General features: G+C 40.2%; 1 protein-coding gene across 2 annotated transcripts in view; it reads left to right on the top strand.

Annotated features, from left to right (window-relative positions):
* The first annotated feature begins 12,938 nt into the window (after positions 1–12,938).
* The window catches only part of DTNBP1 (dystrobrevin binding protein 1), a 68,413-nt gene continuing 61,341 nt past the window's right edge, over positions 12,939–20,010 (top strand). For both annotated transcript variants that reach the window (XM_085220155.1, XM_085220154.1), the window contains exons 1-4: positions 12,939–13,098; positions 15,879–15,929; positions 17,426–17,476; positions 18,331–18,391. In XM_085220155.1, the coding sequence (XP_085076281.1) occupies positions 12,956–13,098; positions 15,879–15,929; positions 17,426–17,476; positions 18,331–18,391 (306 nt within the window). In that variant the 5' untranslated portion in view covers positions 12,939–12,955. The remainder of the gene's footprint in view (positions 13,099–15,878; positions 15,930–17,425; positions 17,477–18,330; positions 18,392–20,010) is intronic.

Raw genomic sequence — 20,010 nt, 5'->3', positions numbered from 1 at the left:
TAAAGGCCATCTAGTCTAGCTGCCCTACAATGAACAGGGACATGCACAGCTAAATCAGGTTGCCCAGGGCCTGCTCCAGCCATGCCTTGAAAGTCTCGTGGGATGGGACACCCACCACATCTCTGGGCAACCTATACCAATGCCTCACCACCCTCACTGTTAAAGACCTTTTCCTTATATCTACCCTACATCCACCTCCATTAAGATTTGAACCGTTTCCCCTTATTCTGCCAACTACAGACCCTGCTAAAGAGTCTTCTTTCCCTTCTTTCTTGGAGCTCCTCTTTAGATACTGAAAGGTCTCTATCAGGTCACCTCACAGCCTTCTCTTCTCCAGGCTGAACAGCCCAGATCTTTCAGCCTGTCCTTATAGGAGAGGTTTTTCATCTCTTGGATCACTTTTGTGGCCCTCCTTTGAATGCACTCCAACAGGTCCATGTCTCTGCTGTACTGCGGACTCCACCTCTGGATGCAGTACTCCGGGTGAGGTATCACCAGCGCAGAGCAGAGAAGCAGGATCTCCTCCCTTAAACCTACTGGCCATGCTTTTTTAGATACAGCCCAGGGTATGGCTGGCTTTCTGGGCTGCAAGAACACCTTGCTGGCTCATGTCCAGCTTGCCATCCCCAGGTCTTTTTTTGGCAGGGCTGCACTCAACCTTTTCATCCCCCAGCTTGTAGTTGTAGTGGATGTTGCTTCAACCCAGGTGCAACACCTTGCATTTTGGATTTGTGAAGCCTCATAAGGTTCACCTGGGCCTACTGCTCAAGCCTGGATGGCAACCCATCTCTCTGGTGTGTTGACTACACTTGTTATATACATTAATACACATATCTATAATCGTAACTATTATCCTTTTCTTAGTAAACAGTTTTACTTCAACTCATGAGTTCTACTTTTGTTTTGTTGTTTTTTTTTTTTCCTATTCTCTCCTTCTTACTGGGAAGATGGGGAAAAGTGAGCAAATGACTGTGTCAACAGTAAGGTAAGATAATGCGGAATTCTACCACTACCAACAAGAAGTCCTGTTTCTTTATACTAAAGATAACTGCTACAGCATACAGATGGTAATTTTTTTGAAGTGATTGTGAATCCTGTTCCTTAAGTGAAGTAAATTGAATAGTTGATAAATGGAAAAAACTCAGCCAAACCCTACTCTCTTTAAAAAGCAGTAAATGATACATTCATTTCTTCTTTCTTCTTTAAAAGAAGGCACAGCTAGAAGTAAGCAAATTAAAGGGTGTTAATATTAAACTTTTTCTTGCTTACAAGAGCTGTCTAGAAAATCTCTTGAGAAATTGGTTTCAAAAGATAAAGGCCAATTTGATAGAATGTAATTGATGGAAGAGTGCATCTATTCACCGAAATTGCTCAGCAGGAACCTTGTTCATCTGTCAGACTCTGCAGGCTGATAAGTTTCTGCTAGATGGTTCCCCTGCCCCAAGGTAGTTAACAGGACTGAAACTGGCAACTTTTAGTCTTCCAGGTCAGTGAGGTGGCAATAATTCTTTCTGTAATGTCTGGAATGGAGTACCTTGGAATCACTTAACATAGATGCTGAACTGAGTAAATAGTAATGCCTTATGTATGCAAAAGCACTTTAGATGCAAGCTGGTCACAAAAAAATGAAGTGTATTACTTTGACTTTTGCCTAAATATGTTCCTTAATGAGAAAAATTTTGTTAAGATAATGGAAGAACCTGCCTTTGCTTGTATATATGTGCAATACCTGCTTTTAACCTTGCACGACTTCAACACACCTTGGAAAAGTAGATCTGTTATTTTAAAAGTATTTTGCTTTGCTATATCAGAATTCATCATGGAAAAAAATAGTGTAATAAATTTTTAAAAGCCATGCTCCATTATGTTATACTTACATAATCACACTAACTTCAATAAGCATCAAAGCTTGGCAAATGGTTCTCCTAATGGCATTAGAAAACAAACACTTGCTCTGTTTTCTGAATAATTTTAGCCAGCATATCTAATAGTTCTGATCTGTTTATTAGCTGTGATGGACTTTCAAGTCCTTTTTTTCTGAGATGTGAGTATAGGTTGACATGAATTTCAGACTTCTTTTCTCAAGAAAGTGAGACTTATGCAGCTGTACTGCCTGGCCTCCCTCTCCTAACCTGCGAGTCCTTTGAGCAGCTCAAAGATAGTAAAATCCTACTCATTTTGTGAAAACTCCATTGCTAGAAATGGACCAAATTTAACGTTATCAATATGGAAAAGCCAGTTGCAGTTCAGCCAGCTGGCCAATGGATGTGGGTATAACTAACAGGCAATCAGCACATACTTATTTCAGCAACAGCATATGTTGCCACTTTCTCAGCCAAACTGGCAAAAGACACGGGAAGGAGCTGGAAGAAGCACTTTTGCACTGAAGATGGGAAGGACTGAGTAATGTGGGAGTAAAAAATCATTAGAGAACTTAATTACTTCCTCTGTTCATAGACAAACTTACTTTGGTGTCTTAAAACTGCAGATTTTGCCTCGGATAAAGGAATGTGTGAATGTCTTATGCAGAAGATACATTCATACTATAAAATAAGTGATTCCTGCCTTCTAGCCTAAATTTATTTAAGTGATGACTTATTTACAATAAGATACACTTTACTGAAGAGAGAAGAGCACCTGTGTTTCATTTCTGCATGGAAGGAAAAGCAACTTTTTCTGCTTTATAGTGCCAACAAAATGTGAAATGAGAGCTGTTAAAAGCATTTTCAAACAATAAACTGAAATGAAGAGGATGATGAATTCTTACACTGGTAATGACAGAATGGACAACAGGCATCTTCAATACATGCATGTAAACTCGAATAAAATGAACTCAACAGAATTACTAAATTGTAGTAAATAAAGCTGGATTGTTCTTTTTTTTTTTTTTTTTTTTTTTTTCTCCTGGAGTTTGTTCTTCAGCCTGTCTTAAAATTTGAAGACACTGAATGGTCTATTTAAAGCCAAGTAGGTTTAGTGAGAAATAAAATACAGTCTCCAGTATAAAGTAGCTAAGATTTTCCTCTGCCACTGCAAAAGTTCAAGTATTGGAAAGAGTCATTACAAGAATTTATATGCAGTACTGCATGTATAACATGTATATGTAAAATATGATTTACATTGTATTATTCTTTTTTTCTTAGATGGAATCTTTATGGGGAAAAAAGCATGAAATCCCATGCTAAAATAAATCTTTAAACTAACATGAATACTTAGGGCTGAGAAGTTTGACAAGACCTGAATTCTAGATATATGACAATAATTCCATCAGTAATTGGTGAATATGTAAAACCTTGTATGTTTGTATTTATACAAATATTCATTTAATGATATTTAGAAAACATTTTCAGAACCCCAGTATCATATGAGCTAATCTGAAATAAATGAATTACTCCTAGGGACAGAAGACTTTGCAGAAAATACCACTGTGATATTACAGTAAGTATCAGAAAACACAGTTTTAGCTCAGTCTTACACGTAAAGTCTGGGGCATTCTTTCCTTTCAAAGATTTGTGCCTTTAGTGTACAGGCTACAGAAGTGAAGTCAACTTCTGAAACTTGTACAAATGCATAAAAAGGAAGTACAAATGAGGTCCTAAAAGGTCATAAACTGAAAATACAGTACTGTATCCTAAGCAAATAAAATTACATAGATGATAACCAGTTACAGAATCACAGGACGGTTGGGGTTGGAAGGGACTCATGGAGGTCATCTGATCTAAAACCTACACAAGCAAGTTTGCCCAGAGCAGCTTATCCAGGCCCATGCCAGATGGATTTTGAAAATCTCTAAGGATGGAGACTCCTTAACCTCAGTTGGAAACCTCTGTCAATTCTCAGTCATCCTCCCAGTGATGTTCAGATGAATCTCCTGCATTTCAGTTTGTACCCATTGCCTCTTGCCTGCATAGACCTTGTATTCTTTTCATGTTCTCTCCAGGTATTCATATTCAATGACAAGACCTACCTTGAGCCTTCTTTTCTCTAAGTGAAACAGTCTCTACTCTCTCAGCCTTTTCTTATAGCAGAGATGCTCCTGTCCATTATTCACTTTTGTGGCCTTTCAATGGACTCCCTCCAGTATGTTCAGGTCTCTCTCTAACTGGGGAACAAAAGAATTGGACACAATAATATAGGTATGGCCTCACCAGGGCTGAGCAGTCACCTCCCTTGACTGGCTGACTCCCTAGGGTACCTCTAGGCTATTTTGCAGCAAGGACATATTGCTGGCTCATGTTCAACTTAGTGTCCAGAAGAACACATCATATGGAAACATATTTGTAAAATATATTTTCTTCCTTTTCAATAGTGAAGTATTTAATGTTGCTACCATGTACAGACAATGGTAATATGAACAATGGCCTGGTTATTGCTTACTCAGTGAAAATCATTTCCTAGCTGGAACTACTGGATTTGGCATCTACCTAATAAAATAAACAAATCAAGACAATTTATGAAGCCAAAAAAAAAAAAAATAATAATTCAGAGTTGGAAGAGCAAAGGATTCTAGCCTTGTAAAGACAGACCTCAAATTTTTGTACTCAACCATTTGAAGTTTCCAAGAACGAGAATGGTTTGAAGGTCTGAGAGCAGTTCATAGTCATATCATAATGCTGAAGTCCAAATCTGGACAATAAATGTTTGTTTAAACTCCTAACTCCATCACACCATTGTTGGAGGCATGCAGCAAAAATGGCACAAAATTCTAGAGAACAAGGGATTAAATGTTATGATGATTAAAAGCATGATTTTTAAAGCGCCGCTTGATCCACAGCACAGAAAGAACTTCTGAAAGATGTAAAATTCTTTGTTTTAAGGAATGATGAAAACCCTGTCTAGGTTTATTTTATTGCCCTTTCTCAGTAAGAAAGATGCAGGATATCAATTTGAAAGCCTGGAACTATCTTTGAGAAATATGTATGCTAGAAATGTTGTTGTGACTAACAGTGAGGGCTATTCTGAGAGCAAAAATATTATTTTTAAGCTTTACTTGGTCCTCTTACTTTGCTATAAATGATGTATATCTGTGCTACCGAGATAAGGTGAGATTTCATACCCGTCTCTAACAGGAAACTATTTTATCTTTCTCAGTTTAATGCAGACCTTTTGCTTAAGGCTCTTTCAGTTTCCCATGCTTTCTGTGTCAGAGATTTGGCCCAAAGAATGTTAACCTCATTTTCTCTTGTTCCTGGAAAGTACAAACCAAGAAGACATCTTACAGAAGCGAATAGTGTACCTCAGAGCATTATATCATCAACAAACAGGTCCAATCCAGTTGTGGATGCCCCGTCCCTGGAGGTGTTCAAGGCCAGATTGGATGGGGCCCTGGGCAGCCTGGTCTAATATTAAATGTGGAGGTTGGTGGCCCTGCCTGTGGCAGGGGGGTTGGAGATTCATGATCCTTGAGGTCCCTTCCAACCCTGTGATTCTGTGATTCAATCCAGTTTTGCTATTCTGTATACTGGGAGATACACATCAGAATCACTAAATGTAGTGCCTTAAATTTGGCACTGAAGTGCTCTTATTTTCAGATGTGGCAGAATAGACGTAGTTCCGTAACTACGTAACTGTCAATCCCAATGGTTTTCTGTATGAACAATGTTTCCCTGTCTATGCAATTCATCTTGATATACAGCAATGACAGCTACTTTCCAAATGAAAAATATACCAGAGAGATAGAGAGAGAGAAGGCAGACACCACTTTAAATCAAAACTTGCCTATACACTTCTCAGGTCTACCCCAAAGTTGACTTTGTAATTTGAAATATGGAGTGCTTTCCAGGAGGATGAGGTACTTTTGCTGTAACTAGTAAAGCAACTCTGATCGTCACAACAACTATAAACAGAGAGATAAAATAAATCAAACTGACAAAATGCACTGCGATAAGAAAGTTCTGCAACAGTACGAGAACCATTATGACTATTTCATTTCATTCAAACTAAATTATGCTCAATAAATAAAACATAATGTGACAAAAAAAGTTCTGCATCCAAGCTTCTTACAGCATAAGTGGATTAGATTCCATGCATAATAGGCTAGTAAACAGCAGACCCATACAAACTGAGGAAAGAGAATTCAATTTCAAACAGTATGAAGTTGACAACTGCACAGAGCTATTAGCCAAATGTTCAGCAGCCAGCCAGAAGGTGTCAACAAAAATTGCCTTAAGCAAGAGAAGCAAACAAGAGCAGGAGTTATAAAAAAAATTAAATTAACTCATGCGATAATTGTCACCAGAAAGGCCAGTATGACAGATGATTAAGATCCTGCTAATGGGAAAAAAAAAAATCCAAAAAAACAAGAGCTGATTTAATGTAAGATGAAGTCATTGAAATCAGCAGTTAAGAACCAAATACTTAAAAAACTCCTACATTAACAGCAAAGGAACAGCCATTTCTTCCTGTTAGTCTCCTGTAATTCCCTTTAGAGTTCACTTGGATAATGAGTGATTAAAGTCTGTGTGTATAAATCTAAAACTGTGTCCTAATTGGGTTTCACAGAACTAATTGCCTCTTATCAATAAAGCTGACACATGGCATGCTTGTCCTTCAAGCATCTCACTCTGGGCCTCATTCTACTTCCCTCCAACTTAGCTTCTGACATTCAGGGGAGCAAAAAATTGTCATGTTAATAGAAAATAGAAAGTAACACAGAAGAACTAAAGTAGATCAGTAAACACAGGGGAAATGGATATTTTATATGACTTATATGCCCTTGTGTTTCATGACACATCCCATCCACTTGTAGCACTTTCATAGTGTTTTTGTAGTCCTCTCACTGTAAGCAGTTTCTGTTGCTTCACTTACATCAGCACAGAGAATCAGTAGAGCCTCCCAGTGCTGACACAACATATAGCAACAGAAGAGGTTTCACTCCTGGAACACCTCTGAAAGACAAAAGCTTTGCATAAATTCTCTACCCCACATCCAAACACACATCTGTAAGTGTAGCTGTAGTCACACTGGCATTTTCTTGGCAATGCAGTGAGAAGGAGAACATACAACCTTTTCCTCACACAAAGCAGTTATGCCTTACAGCCTAGGGCAACATCTAATCTTAAGATATAATGACTACCCAAGTAGAATTATACACAGGAGCAACAAAAAAATAGCAGACACAGACATAACTACTTAATACTACTTCAAATATTATTGTACAGCGTTCAGTCACTCTTAACACATCCTTTTAAATTCCTTGACAGCAGGGACAAAATCAGTTATATAAGCTATGCAGTCTACAATGTGTCTTCTAATTAACGGGCTAAACCTGTCCAATATAGACAGCTGCTGTATGTAAGACGAAAGGTCCTCCTCCCAAAGACACAATATCATGGCTTCATTTGAAATCAATTGTTACTAAGTCAATTCCCTTACATCATTTCGACAGAAGTGACAATATATAAGTCATTGGAAACAGTGTAACCTGGTATTCTGCTAGGACAGAAGGTTCTAATTCTCGTCTGATTTTTTTTTTTTAATTATTTTTATTTTTTTAATATCATCTGTATTGTCCATGGAAGTACAAGCAAAGCAGGAACAGCAATTTTCTCTTGCCTAAGCAGGAGGAAGGAGCTTAGGAAAGCAACACTGCAAACACAAGTGGCTACTACCTACTGAGACTGATGCCATCTGTACCAGTAGAGTTTTTGAGGCGTCCTTCTGAGACAAAATAATTTAAGAACTGCAGTTAAAGTGTATCAGTAATGTTTTGCTCATTTGAGAAAAACGTACTTCCAGGAAAACAAACACTGTCATGGCTCAGTTTTGTTTTTCTATACACAACTATGCCCTCTAGTGGAACTGGCTGTTTCACTACATACATTTTGTCAAAATCAGCACTTCATTTGAACTGTGCTCCTCAGCAGAAGTTTTGACCTACGTTTTCTAACAGGAAACTGTTGTATTAACTTCAAAGAATTTAACTGCAGAATTCTCAAGATGCTGAGAGAAAAAAAAATAAAATAAAAATGTCAATAAAGTTGCCATTTTTGAAGTATCCTTCCTATTAACCATTACAATTATACTGATAGAAGGAAATCTTGTCTGTCATCTTTCAGATAATGTCAGCAATAGTATTACTTCAGTCATATTGGAAAGCAATAAAATAAGTGGCAGTAGTTTTAAGTCATTGCTCATCGAATTCTATGCTACTCCCTAGTGCAGACACACAAACAAAAAGACAGAAAACATCAGAAAGAGTAGAACATACAGTTTCAGTCCCCACTTGAAAGCTCATTGGTGGAAAAAGAGTCAGAGCACACAATCTTATTACTCAGTCTCATATCTGGCAGGCTTCAAGCAGCAGCACAGTTAACATTTGGTCTTCAGCTGTCTCACTGACAACAGCAGCACTGAGGATGTGATGGCCTTGGTTGACTACTAAAAAAGCAAAACGAGAAAAGACTAGGAATGAAGTGAAGGAAGAAAAGAGGATGTGGGGAAAGGAAAGATGGCAGTCAGACAGACCATCCTGCACTCTACATAGATTTCATTATTTTGTTATGTGGTAACAGCAAAAATTTTGCACCCAGTTTCACAACTAAATGCAGCTATGACAGAAGAATAAAAAAATATGAAGTCATCCCATTCAATCTGGGTGTATTTCAGGATAAGAGCAGTGCTGTTGAAGATAGTCACTCCTTTCAGGATGTTTTCCCATGACATCTACGTAGTTATGTATAGTTACAGGCTGCCTTTTTTAATCAGTCTTACTCTGGGGTACCACACATACAAACTTTTACTCTTTACTTCAAAAATCCCGTAGTCTTCAAAAATCCCATAGAAAAAATATTAAATATAAAAATAAACACATATCTTCTTTCATGCTGTCAGAAAGGTGGTCCATGAAAATGTTAACACCTAAAAACACATCTTTGAAGCTTTATGAATCAGGAGATAAAGTCCCACAGCTGTTCTTTCTGTGAGAGATGCCCTCTCAAATGTTTTGGGTATGTGAGACAGTATGTGAATGGCACTACTCTATGTTCATAAGCGTATACCCTGAGACAATTTCACTAAACATAGTTTAGCTCTTTGTTACATATCTTTGGCTGACGCAAAAAGTAGCCAAATGGCTCATACAAAGCCACCTGTGAAGAACAGACTTGCCTTATTACTACAGCTCTGTGTGGTGATCACTGCACTGTGACCCGGGCTACCACCTCCAAACGTGACCTCAACCTGAGAACTGAATTTCTGGCTTGACTTCAGCTCTGCCTCCATCACCTTGAGGTTCCGTGATGATCTGGACTCTTGGCTGAATCTCACTACCATCTCTGGGCCTGACCTGCTCACCTCAGATGGGCACTGTGTGTCTGAACCCAGGCTGAGTGATTTCCCTCAGCTTCTGTCCCTTACAGAGCAGCTGGTCCCCACTTCTCCTTGAGACCTTGAACCATTCACAACTGCGTGCAAAGCATGGTTATGAGGCTTTGATGTGGGAAAAGGAACCTGGATTCAAATTTATGATAGGCTATTAGGTGCAAACAATATTCTACCTTTACCAAATAGGACAGCATTCAAAGATTCACAGGTGAAAGAACATACATAACATACATTTGTACCTCTGTCCTTCACAGTGCAACTGTTTAAACTGACAGTCAGACTTACTTATTAAGTTAGTAACTTAGTTTAGTTACGTAAAATGTAAGTAAGTTACACAAAATGCTTTTTGGATTGTCCATCAGAAGGACTTCATGTTCTTCAGATAGCTGAAGCTAAACCAGGAAGGCCTGGAAAAATGTGGAAACATGCAAAGGCAGAACTAGGCTGACTTTGGTCTGCTTAAGCTCTTATAAAAATGCAGCCTTACTTGTGCCTCAAAGAGCTGCTAATCTAGAAAAAAGTCCTCAATTCCCACTTGGGTTATCTAATCAAATGCATTTCTTTGCTTTTAGCTTTACATATTTGTTGGTTCCCACTTACATCACTGTTCTTTATATATATGCAAAGCTCAGAAAGCTTAGCTTATGCTTTTGTTGTAGAAACCTGTATAGCCATGCAGAATACTTACACAAGGTTTTACCTGTATTAGTACCAGGAAAGCAAGTGAATAAACTAGCAAAACCATGTTCAAATTCAGGTCTTAGTATCAAATAATCACCTGTAAAATAATCACTAAATTAACAGAACAGCTCATTGATATTAAAAAGTTATTTAGAATGAATTTTATCTGCATAAAACTCGATCCAAACTAATCTCATGCAGAATTGTGTTGAAAGGTATGTATTTGTTTCAGAAGCTTGCATTGCTGTCCAAAAAAGAAAAAGAAAAAAAAAATTGATGTTGTGCCCAGCTGATGAAGAATCATCATGATATTTTTGAAATTCAATGCTCTCGTACGTTAAATAATTTATATTATTAAGTAATCTCATATAGGGCTCAGAATGAAGCCATGCAATTCCATCCCATGCAATAGTGATGGGAATGCTAGAGCTCCTCACTTTCTGGATTAAATGGAGAATGTTCAGAGCATAGCAATATGAATAAGAAGTTTAGAATGTGACTACAAGAAGAAATAAAGGAACTGGGCTTACTCAACCTTTAAAGAAAAAAAAAAAAAAAAAAACAAAGAAATTAAGTTGAGCATGGGACCTGATAACTTTAGAGAGGCGGCAGGCTTGTAGACACTCCTTTATTTTACATTCCTAAGAACCTGTAAAAAAAAAACTCTACATAGGACACAATTTATAGCCCTTGAGCATCTGCTTTTACAAGTCTCCTCTGTTCTTGCATTTCTAGGATTACTGTGACTGTTAGTTGACACATTTCTTTTCCCAAATTTTAGGCAGCAATGGCAATGAACTTGCAGTAGGACAGCTGTTTCTGCATAGCTTCTTTTTAACAGCAAAAGAAACATAGGAGTTTAGAAATATTTACTGTGAATTAAAAGAGCAACAGCTGTTGAAAAATTCACAACAAAACTGAAAATATACAACACTGGAGAAATTCAAGTATTTTCTCAAAGGTGAAAATTAAGGATTAAAATCCCTGTTTCCTGAAAATTTATATTCCCACAACTTTTATATTACCTAAGGCCAGATCACAGAGCTTCTGCCAGCATTTGTAATTCCTGTCTGCGAATACATCAAACTTGCTGATTCAAGTTCTTCTCCTGTTAGTATTAAGGCTGAACTACGCAGGGAATGAGAAAGTCTGCATTTTCAAACATCGTTGCTGGCCTAAGCAAAATGAAAACAGTGTATAAATGTCATATGCCTTGCTACAGATCTTCATACGCTGTTGGCCACAAAAGCAATCTTTCTGACCTCAAGATGAGCTACACAAATGGCAGTACGTGTAGTGACTAACCCAGTCACCCAGTCATCCTTCTCTTAGAAGATATTTAGCTCTTAACTTGCATTAAGGCCACAGAGCAACACTGCTTTTCAACAAGCCACTTCAGAAGCAATCTACAGATCTCATTGCTCTAACAGCACACAAGTGGAGGATGAAAGGGATTATGGTGTCAATTTTCCAGTTGATTGAGTGTACCTAAGAGCCATTATGACCTATACAGTATCTAATGACACACACAACAGTCCCTCACTGCATACATTCTTCCTGTGTAAGAAATTACCTCAGTGCTCTGCTCTCCACTGTCTGAAAATTTCTGAACTTGTAACCAAAATTTAACGGGTTAATAAATACAGTATTTTTCACTTGAAAATCCCAGTCAATTTTATTCTTAAAAATAGAACTCAATTCGGTGAAAATTTAAGAATCAAAAGATTCATCTAAGTCCTGTGTCTTCAAATACTAGCTGAAAACATACACAGTGAGAGGCCATCTTCATATTACTGTCAGTAGCTCTGAAACAATCTGATTCCTCCTAAGCTCTCTTTGGACTCATTACACCACTGGAAACAGCTGTTATTTGAATATATAATATTGAGAAGCTTAATGAAACCCTTTAATTGTGTTATTTACTATTTGTAATAACTAGAGGCCCATGTTTTTGTGTGCATGTGTGCTGGGGGGGGGGGAAGGGGGGCTCTCGCTTTTCTTAAGAATCACTAACACCTGTATAAAGTATCACAGAATCGCAGGGGTTGGAAGTGACCTGCCAACCAGGGATGGTCTGGATACCATGGAGTCCAAACCCCCTGCTAAAGCAGTTTCCCTACAGCAGCTCACACAGGAAAGTGCTCAGGAAGGTTTTGAATATCTCCAGAGAGAATTCACAACCTCTCTGGGCAGCCTGCTCCAGTGCTCTGTCACCCTCACAGTAAAGAATTTCTTCCTCATGATTGTTGGAACTTCCTGTGTTGCAGATTTTGCCTTTTGCTCCTTGTCCTTCGCTGGGCACTACTGAAAAGAGCCTGGCCCCATCCACTCGACTGTCACCCATCAGATATTTATGAGCACTGATGAGATTCCCCCCTCAATCTCCTCTTCTCCAGGCTGAACAGACCCAGGTCTCTCAGCCTTTCCTTGTAATGGATATGCTCCAGGCACCCAGTTATATTTGTGGCTGTCTGCTGGACTCTCCCTAGACGTTCCCTGCCTTCATCTGGGGACACAGCAGCCCAAATGTAGCCTCACCAGGGTAGAAAGAAGGGATCACCTCCTGGACCTCCTGCCCATTTATTTTTAATGCACCCCAGGATACCATCTGCCTTCTGGACCACGAGGTCACACTGCCGGTTCATGGCCAAGCTATCATCCACCAGGACACCCAGCAGCCCGTGGGAGACACGAGAATTTCACTTTCCAGGCTTTTAAGACTTTGTTACAAAGGATTCCCTGAGATCACACCTACCACAGCGTCACCGATGACGGTGACGTTACGGTAAGGGGCTGGAACTACTCAGGCGCTGACTGCGCGTTTTACAAAACCTCGAGAGATCTAAATGCACCCCACAGACCTTCCCCGTGCCGCCCCGCACCTCCCCCATGGCAGCAAGCAGAGGGTCGGGCTTCCGCTGGGGGCGGGCCGGCAGAGAGGCGTCGCGGGATGGGGGTGGGGGCTGAGGGCGGCTCCGCCTCGTCTCGCCTCCAGCCCGCCCCGCTCCGGCAGCCGCCACGGGAGGAGGCCGGGACGATGCTGGAGACGCTGCGGGAGCGGTTGTTGAGCGTCCAGCAGGACTTCACGTCGGGGTGGGTCGCGCCGCCTGAGCCGTGGGGGCGGGAGGGGATCGGTAGTGAGAGCTGAGCAGGACGCGGGGGGGGGGGGGAGAGAGCAGGTGACCGGGTGCTGAGCGGGGGAGCGGGACGGAGGAAGAGGAGGAGAGCGCGGAGGCGGGGCCGCGGCCTTCCCTCCTCCAGCAAGGGCAAGGGGCCGGGGCTGCGGTGCCTTCCGCTCGCTGCCTGCCGCTGGTGGGCCGGGAACCGAGGGGCATGGGCCCCGAGGGGCTGGGAAGACAGCGGCGAGCCGGGGCTGGAGGAGAGGAATAGACCGCTGTTTGGAGAGAGGGCGAAGATATGCCTGGGATCGATGGACGAGCCTGAATAAACGTTTTATGAGGCGGCTGACCTCCGGGTCAGAATTAACGTAATTGTGATCTGGCGGCTGAAAAGCTTCTCTTTTCCTTGAGAGACGGGAGTTGCTGTCACGTGAGGGAAAGGAGCGCAGGATGAGTGGAAGCAGTGTGCGTTACAAAGTACGAGATACCGCCCCTGTGTTCCCTCACCAGCTCTTTTTAGGGTAGACTCCGTGTTGTTGTGTTTTAACCTGGCAGCATCCAAATGCTGCACAACCTCCCAGCCCCCCCATTTCTTTTAGAAATGGTGTCATTTGCGTGATGAAACGATCTGACGGTCATTTAACTTCGTCTGGCGTCTGTTACAGCAGAGTCAGTATGTTTTTGTGTGGACTCTAATTTGCCTCCTTCCTAGCGTTGCTTTGTTTTGTTCTGCTTTGGGAGCAGCTTTTATCATTTCCATCTTTGTGTTTCAGGAGCTCCGTTAATGGTTTTTCTCAGGGTGACCCCTTTTTAGTGCATCTTTGTTGCCATAAAGTGCATCTTGGAGACCTGGTAGCCGGAGGTTGTGAAGAGCATTGGTCTTTCTCCCATATTGCCAGCAGAATTGTCCTGCTTTGCACCCCCATTTCCCTCGCTAGATGATGCAATCTCCAAGCCATCACGTTTTGAGTTATTCTCTGAAGTAGCAGTAAAAGCGACTGACTTGTTAACTGTACGTGAATACAGCTGGAGCAGTTGGATCTTCTGTACCATCTTTTCCAGGGCTTCTAAGGAGGGTATCTGTTCCGAATGATAAGGGAGCACTTATTTACAGCTGAAAAACACCAAATCTGGGGTCAGAAGGAGAACTTCGAAGTTGTTAGCCAACGTATGAAAAAAATGAGTTCTCATTCCCCTGCTCAGATGTGCCTCCTATCTATGTCTGTGTCTCCTGTGAGTGAGGTGTCTAGATTTTTGACCCATTTATCTGCGAGCAATCTTTTACAGGAGGAGGAGAAAAGAAAAAAAAAAGAGGCAAGCTGTCTTTGTGCTCAGGCAGCAATTTGTATGCTTCTATCAGATTGAGTGCTGTGGTTCACGCTGCCTGTACTTTGTACAGAGAGCATTGCTGAAAGGAAGTCAATGTTATGAAGCCTGGTGATGCATCCTTTAACCTTTACTTCTGACTGCATGACACACATCCTAATAAAAGAGCTGGCAATTGTGACCCAGCATTTTGTTCAATCCCTGCATGCAGCAGAATGCTGCTTTTACAGGCAGAGGTGCATACTGGGGGACGTGATTGGAGAGAAGGGCAAATTGCAGTGCCTTCTGGAACAGTGTTCCTCAGAGTGCTGTGCTTGTTGCTACTTGGTTGACTGTTTAGAGCAGCTCTCAAACAGAGAGTGGAGACCTACCTTAATGTGTCTTTTTTTAGATAGTCAATCAGTTCCTAGAAGGTGGTGAAGACTGTGGGAGTGGTTGAACTTATTCTAGATGCAGCTGGGTTATCTTTGCATCAGGGGTGTTGCTCAGGCACTGGGTAGCTCCGAATCACGTGTCTCTGTGTAGCATCTAGAGCAGATCCTTGGAGCTCATGGGTCACTTTCATTTTGCTCTTATTTGCATCCTTTATTTCATCCTATCTCCTGTTGTTCCAGTCAGCTGGGATGCCAGAGGACATGCATCATCTTGGTGGGCAGAGAACAAGCAACTTTTTGTTCCACACTCTCTCGTGATAGCCTAGCAAACACATACAGGTTGACTGAAAAATAAAAGTGCAAAGAGCCGTGTGGTAATAGTGGAGGGCTTTGTTTTCTTTGTTATTTGTTCGTTGGTATTTTTTATTGATTAGGGAAGAAAGGGGGAATATTTGTTCTTGTTTATTTATTTTTTTTCTTGGTTTTGTTGTTTAAGAAATTTGATTTTAAAGAAGCAAGATACCAGTCACTTTGAAACTGGCCGTAGGTGAAACAAACCTAACTTTTGCCTAGTTAGCAGTGCACTGTGGTAGCTGGCAAATAAAAAGTACTCATACTAGTCTTCTGTTGACAGAGTTATGGCAAGTGGGTGCAAATATGTCTATATGACTGTCATGCTTGTCCTTGGCATGTGTGAATTCTTGTAGGAGGCATCCTCAGCATCGTTTGGCTATCTGTATGCAGAGATATTTATACTTGTTTTCTAAGGGAAGTAGTATCCAGAGCTGAATGACTTGAATACGTAGCTCCTGATAAAGTTTTTTTTTTTGTCCCCAGTTACTCAATGCATTTGTAGAAAAATCTTACTGTTCAGAATCAGTGTAGGTGGCAATAATTATATATCACAGTCTGTGCAGAATCAAGTGAAATTTGATTCAATTCTGAAATAAGCTGATATAAAATCAAATGTAATAGACTGGAATTAACATGTTATGTGTTCAGACAAGCTGTTCTCTGTTGGAAATGTCTAATACTTACGTGTTTTGATTTATAGGTTGAAGACTTTGGGCGATAAATCAAGAGAAGCAAAAAAAAGCAGACAGAGGTACTTATATGCACCTTAATGTATAGCATTAATCCTGGATGTTATTGTTAAAGAAAAATATAAAAAGGGCTCTTATAGTCCATTTACAAAAATATTTATATTGAATTTTGCAGAATATTATTTTAGTAACAGAAAATATTCTCATTTTGATTATATACTTGGCTTAATAGAACTTTGATATGCCTAAATAATTTTTGATTGTAATACTCTGCAAAAGATGGCAGTAAACAGAGATGTAATTTTCTACAGTCTGAGTTTCACGTACTAAAATTGTTTGTAATTTTTTTAGTGTAAAAACAAAAACAAACCATTTATTGTACAAAATGTAAGTACCATCTCTATTGCAAGAACCTTTAAGAGTCATGGATAATCTTCCAAGAGACTAATCTTGGATGACATCAAGATCTTCACATAATACATCTTTAAAAGTGCTGCTGTGTTTATTTTCTTTACCTGATGGTAAGTTACCTTCATGTTTCAGGCTGTTAACAATGAATGCATCAAATAAGAAATCAGTAGCACACTAGACTGCCAAACATTTTTTTAGCTTATTATTTATTGGAGCATGTATCATTAAAATTTTTTTAATGAGGATAATAAGAACTTGATAGTCTTATTTTTAGAATGTTTCTGTCCACTATTATAACTTTAAACAGTGCTCATCCTGCATACTTGTCAATTATACAAGAAAGGGTCTCATGTGAGCAGTTTTCAATCAAATAGTCAGGAACAGTTAAGAATGAACTACCACAAAATAATGGGGAAGACCAGCTTTGGAATATTCTTTAACACATGCTATGTCATGCACTTGAAACATGAATTGACAAAATGTGAAAGTGAGCACTAGCAAGTATTCCTGTGCTTAGCATATCTGTCAAACGCACGCTTGTGTGTATCACAGAATCACAGAATTGTAGGGGTTGGAAGGGACCTCTAGAGATCATTGAGACCAACCCCCTGCCAAAGCAGGTTCCCTACACCAGGTCGCACAGGTAGGCGTCCAGGCGAGACTTGAATATCTCCAGAGAAGGAGACTCCACAACCTCCCTGGGCAGCCTGTTCCAGTGCTCCGTCACCCTCACCGTGAAGAAGTTCTTACGCACATTCGTACGAAACTTCCTATGCTGCAGCTGATGTCTGTTTCCCCTCGTCCTGTCTCCACGTACCACTGAAAAGAGACTGGCCTCACCACTATGGCCGCCACATCTCAGATATTTATAAACCTGGATCAGGTCCCCTCTCAGTCGTCTTTTCTCAAGGCTAAACAGACCCAGTTCACTTAGCCTTTCTTCATAGGGGAGATGCTCCAGGCCCTTCACCATCTTTGTGGCCCTCCGCTGGACTCTTTCCAAGAGATCCCTGTCTTTTTTGTACTGGGGAGCCCAGAACTGGACACAGTACTCCAGATGAGGCCTTACCAGGGCAGAGTAGATGCCTACATAGTGTATAACAGCCTTCTGTTAAATAACATTTCTACATTTACATTTTCCTTATAGAACTGCTCAGCATTCACCAGAGTTTTCTGCTGGACTGAAATTACTGAGCAGGTATGAGCTTCTGTTTCTTTGTTAGTGTTATTTCACAACTGACTTCACTTGGTGAAGAAAATGAGAAGAAAATGAATGTGTTCGTGATACTGTTTTCTTGATCTTCTGCAATGAGTAGAGTGGGGTTAATTAGCAGATAATAAATATATTTAAAGCTTGCACAATTCTTAAGTACTGTAATTTTGGTGAATTAGGTGCAGCGTATGAAAAGAAGCAATTGAAAGATAACTTCGGGTCTAATGCATGAGGAGAAAGGATAGCAACAGTGAGGCCCAGCCTGTAGTTTAAATTTGCGGTCTTACAATTTTCTTACATTTGATTTACTTCTGTTGTAATGGAATTATAGACAATATTCTTGTCATTGCCGTGAAAATAAAGTGTTTTCCATGTGCATTTCATCACATCTTTTATGAGTAATGAGAACTACCTGCATTGTAAATATCCTTTCTGTTTGTGTCTTTGAAAACATGTCTTCACTTTTTTTGGGGGAAAGAGGGACAAATTATTAGTCCCATTCGCTTGTTTGTTTCATTTTCTTAATGGAATTGAGCTCCAAGTATTGCTTAAGCCTGTAGTCCATAGTTTCATAAGTAAGTCTGGGTCCATTTAGATCTTATTATGTGCTAGCAGTTACAAAACAGAAATACAAACAGATTAATTTCTTTTTGAAAGGAATTGCTTCATACTGTGTATGTCATCCTGGTATTTACTGTTCTAAGACAATTTGACAGCTTTCAAAACTGTATTTCTGTAATCCCTGTAAGTACGAGGACACCAGCACCCATAAATCCTTGTTGTTTATAAAGAGGATATAGCTGGGGGAAAAAAAAGTCATTTATCTATCTTCTCTTCAGATATGAAGATGCTTGGGCTGCCCTTCATAAAGGAGCCAAAGATTGTGCAAAAGCTGGAGAGGTAAGAAAGCAAATGCTACTATTAAGATATTTACATGTGTACATAATTTTATACTAAATTTTTTAGTTCCAATTTTTTAGTCTATTTCTAGCCACCAGCTGAGCACCTCCACAGCATTTTTCAGTGGGACAGAACAGAATGAATAAAAGTGGATGGTTCAAAGAAGGCAGTTTAACACCTGAAGGAGAAAGGAAGAAACAAGTAATGCAAAAGCAGTCACTCACAACCATCCATAAGCAGTCCAATGCCCAGCCAGTCTCAAAGCAGCAACTACTTTGGGAGAGCAGCATTATTTCACTGTGGTTTTAAAGTCACGTTTGAAAAGCAGCTGATGAATGGACCCCAGTGTCCAGTTCTTGGTTTTGAAAGCTTTTAAAGATTGTTGCTACTCAGCAACAATACAGGTATTGTAAAAATAGCAATTCTCTGTGATCAGGTTTCTTACAATGTGTATCCTAGTAAAAATTTTCTGCAGCTCCCTCCTGTTTGCTTTCTGGTTTTCGTGTTGTTGTAGCAAGTACTGAGTGCAACTTCCTAGTGCTACTAAAGTATTTTTCAGCTGATACACTGACACCCAGAATACCTTGACTTTTCCCTTCTGCGTTCAGACAGTTAGAATCACTACCTGTGCTTAAGCCACAAATATTGATTACATTAACTTACTGTTTTCCTGGGGCATATTTGGTTACAGAAGGCTACTGAGCAATACTACTTTATTGAAGTGTGGCAAGAAGGTGATGGTAAAAATAAGACACATCCAGGTGTTCAGACAGCCAGTTTTTGCAATCTTCTGCTGTTACCTGGAATAGTTTGAATTATCTGGGAATATTTGAGACATTGGCAATAAATGGTAACGTAAATGGTGTAACGTAAATGATAATGTAATGCAAGCAGTAAATAATGTGATTTGATGCAGACAGCTGCAAAAATGACGTTGCAGATTACCACTGTGTAGCTCATTAGAAGCACTGACAGGGCTGGGAAGTACAGAATATGCGTGGGGTTGAGGCATGGTGGTGGTTAGTGAGGGGGAGGAGGGTAGGGCTGTTGCTGTGACACTGCTGCTGCTCCTCCTGGTGGGCAGGAAATGGCAAGATTTGACTTGTCTGGCTGAAAAGATTCAGAAAGTTCCTGTGCCTGCTTCTGATATCTTCTCTCTTGGAAGTAAAGCAGTGAGGTCTGTAGTTTATTTGTGGCAAAAAGAGAAAGGCAGCTACAGCAAGTGCTACCTCTGCATTGATCTGGTCCCCACCAGACCTTTCATTTCAAACCCCACTGAAGGGGCAAACAGCATCAGCTGTGTGGTGTGGTGCAGTGCAGGACTGAGCTCTGTGGTTCTCTGTCCTAATTGTAACCTTCACAAGAATCCTTCCTGATTCTTCTGGTTTCTGTAGGAGCTTTCTGTGTCTTCTTCCAATATACAAAATCTCTCACTGCTTAATGTATTTGAAAAGCTGTATTTGGAGTAAGAAGATATTTCCATCTTTCTCTTGCTTTAATAGCAAGACCACCTTTTCTACCAGTTCTAGTGAAGATCCTCAGATACTAGGGATGAATTTCTCTGCCACGTTTGTGTGCTTTGCTACTCATTGTTATTTTTAGGAGATCTCTTAAATAGG

Source organism: Meleagris gallopavo, chromosome 3 (assembly GCF_905368555.1).
Source record: "Meleagris gallopavo chromosome 3, MGAL_WU_HG_1.1, whole genome shotgun sequence".
NCBI lineage: Eukaryota > Metazoa > Chordata > Aves > Galliformes > Phasianidae > Meleagris > Meleagris gallopavo.
The sequence above is the reverse complement of the archived record's forward strand: the minus strand, read 5'-3'. Positions and strand labels throughout refer to the sequence as shown.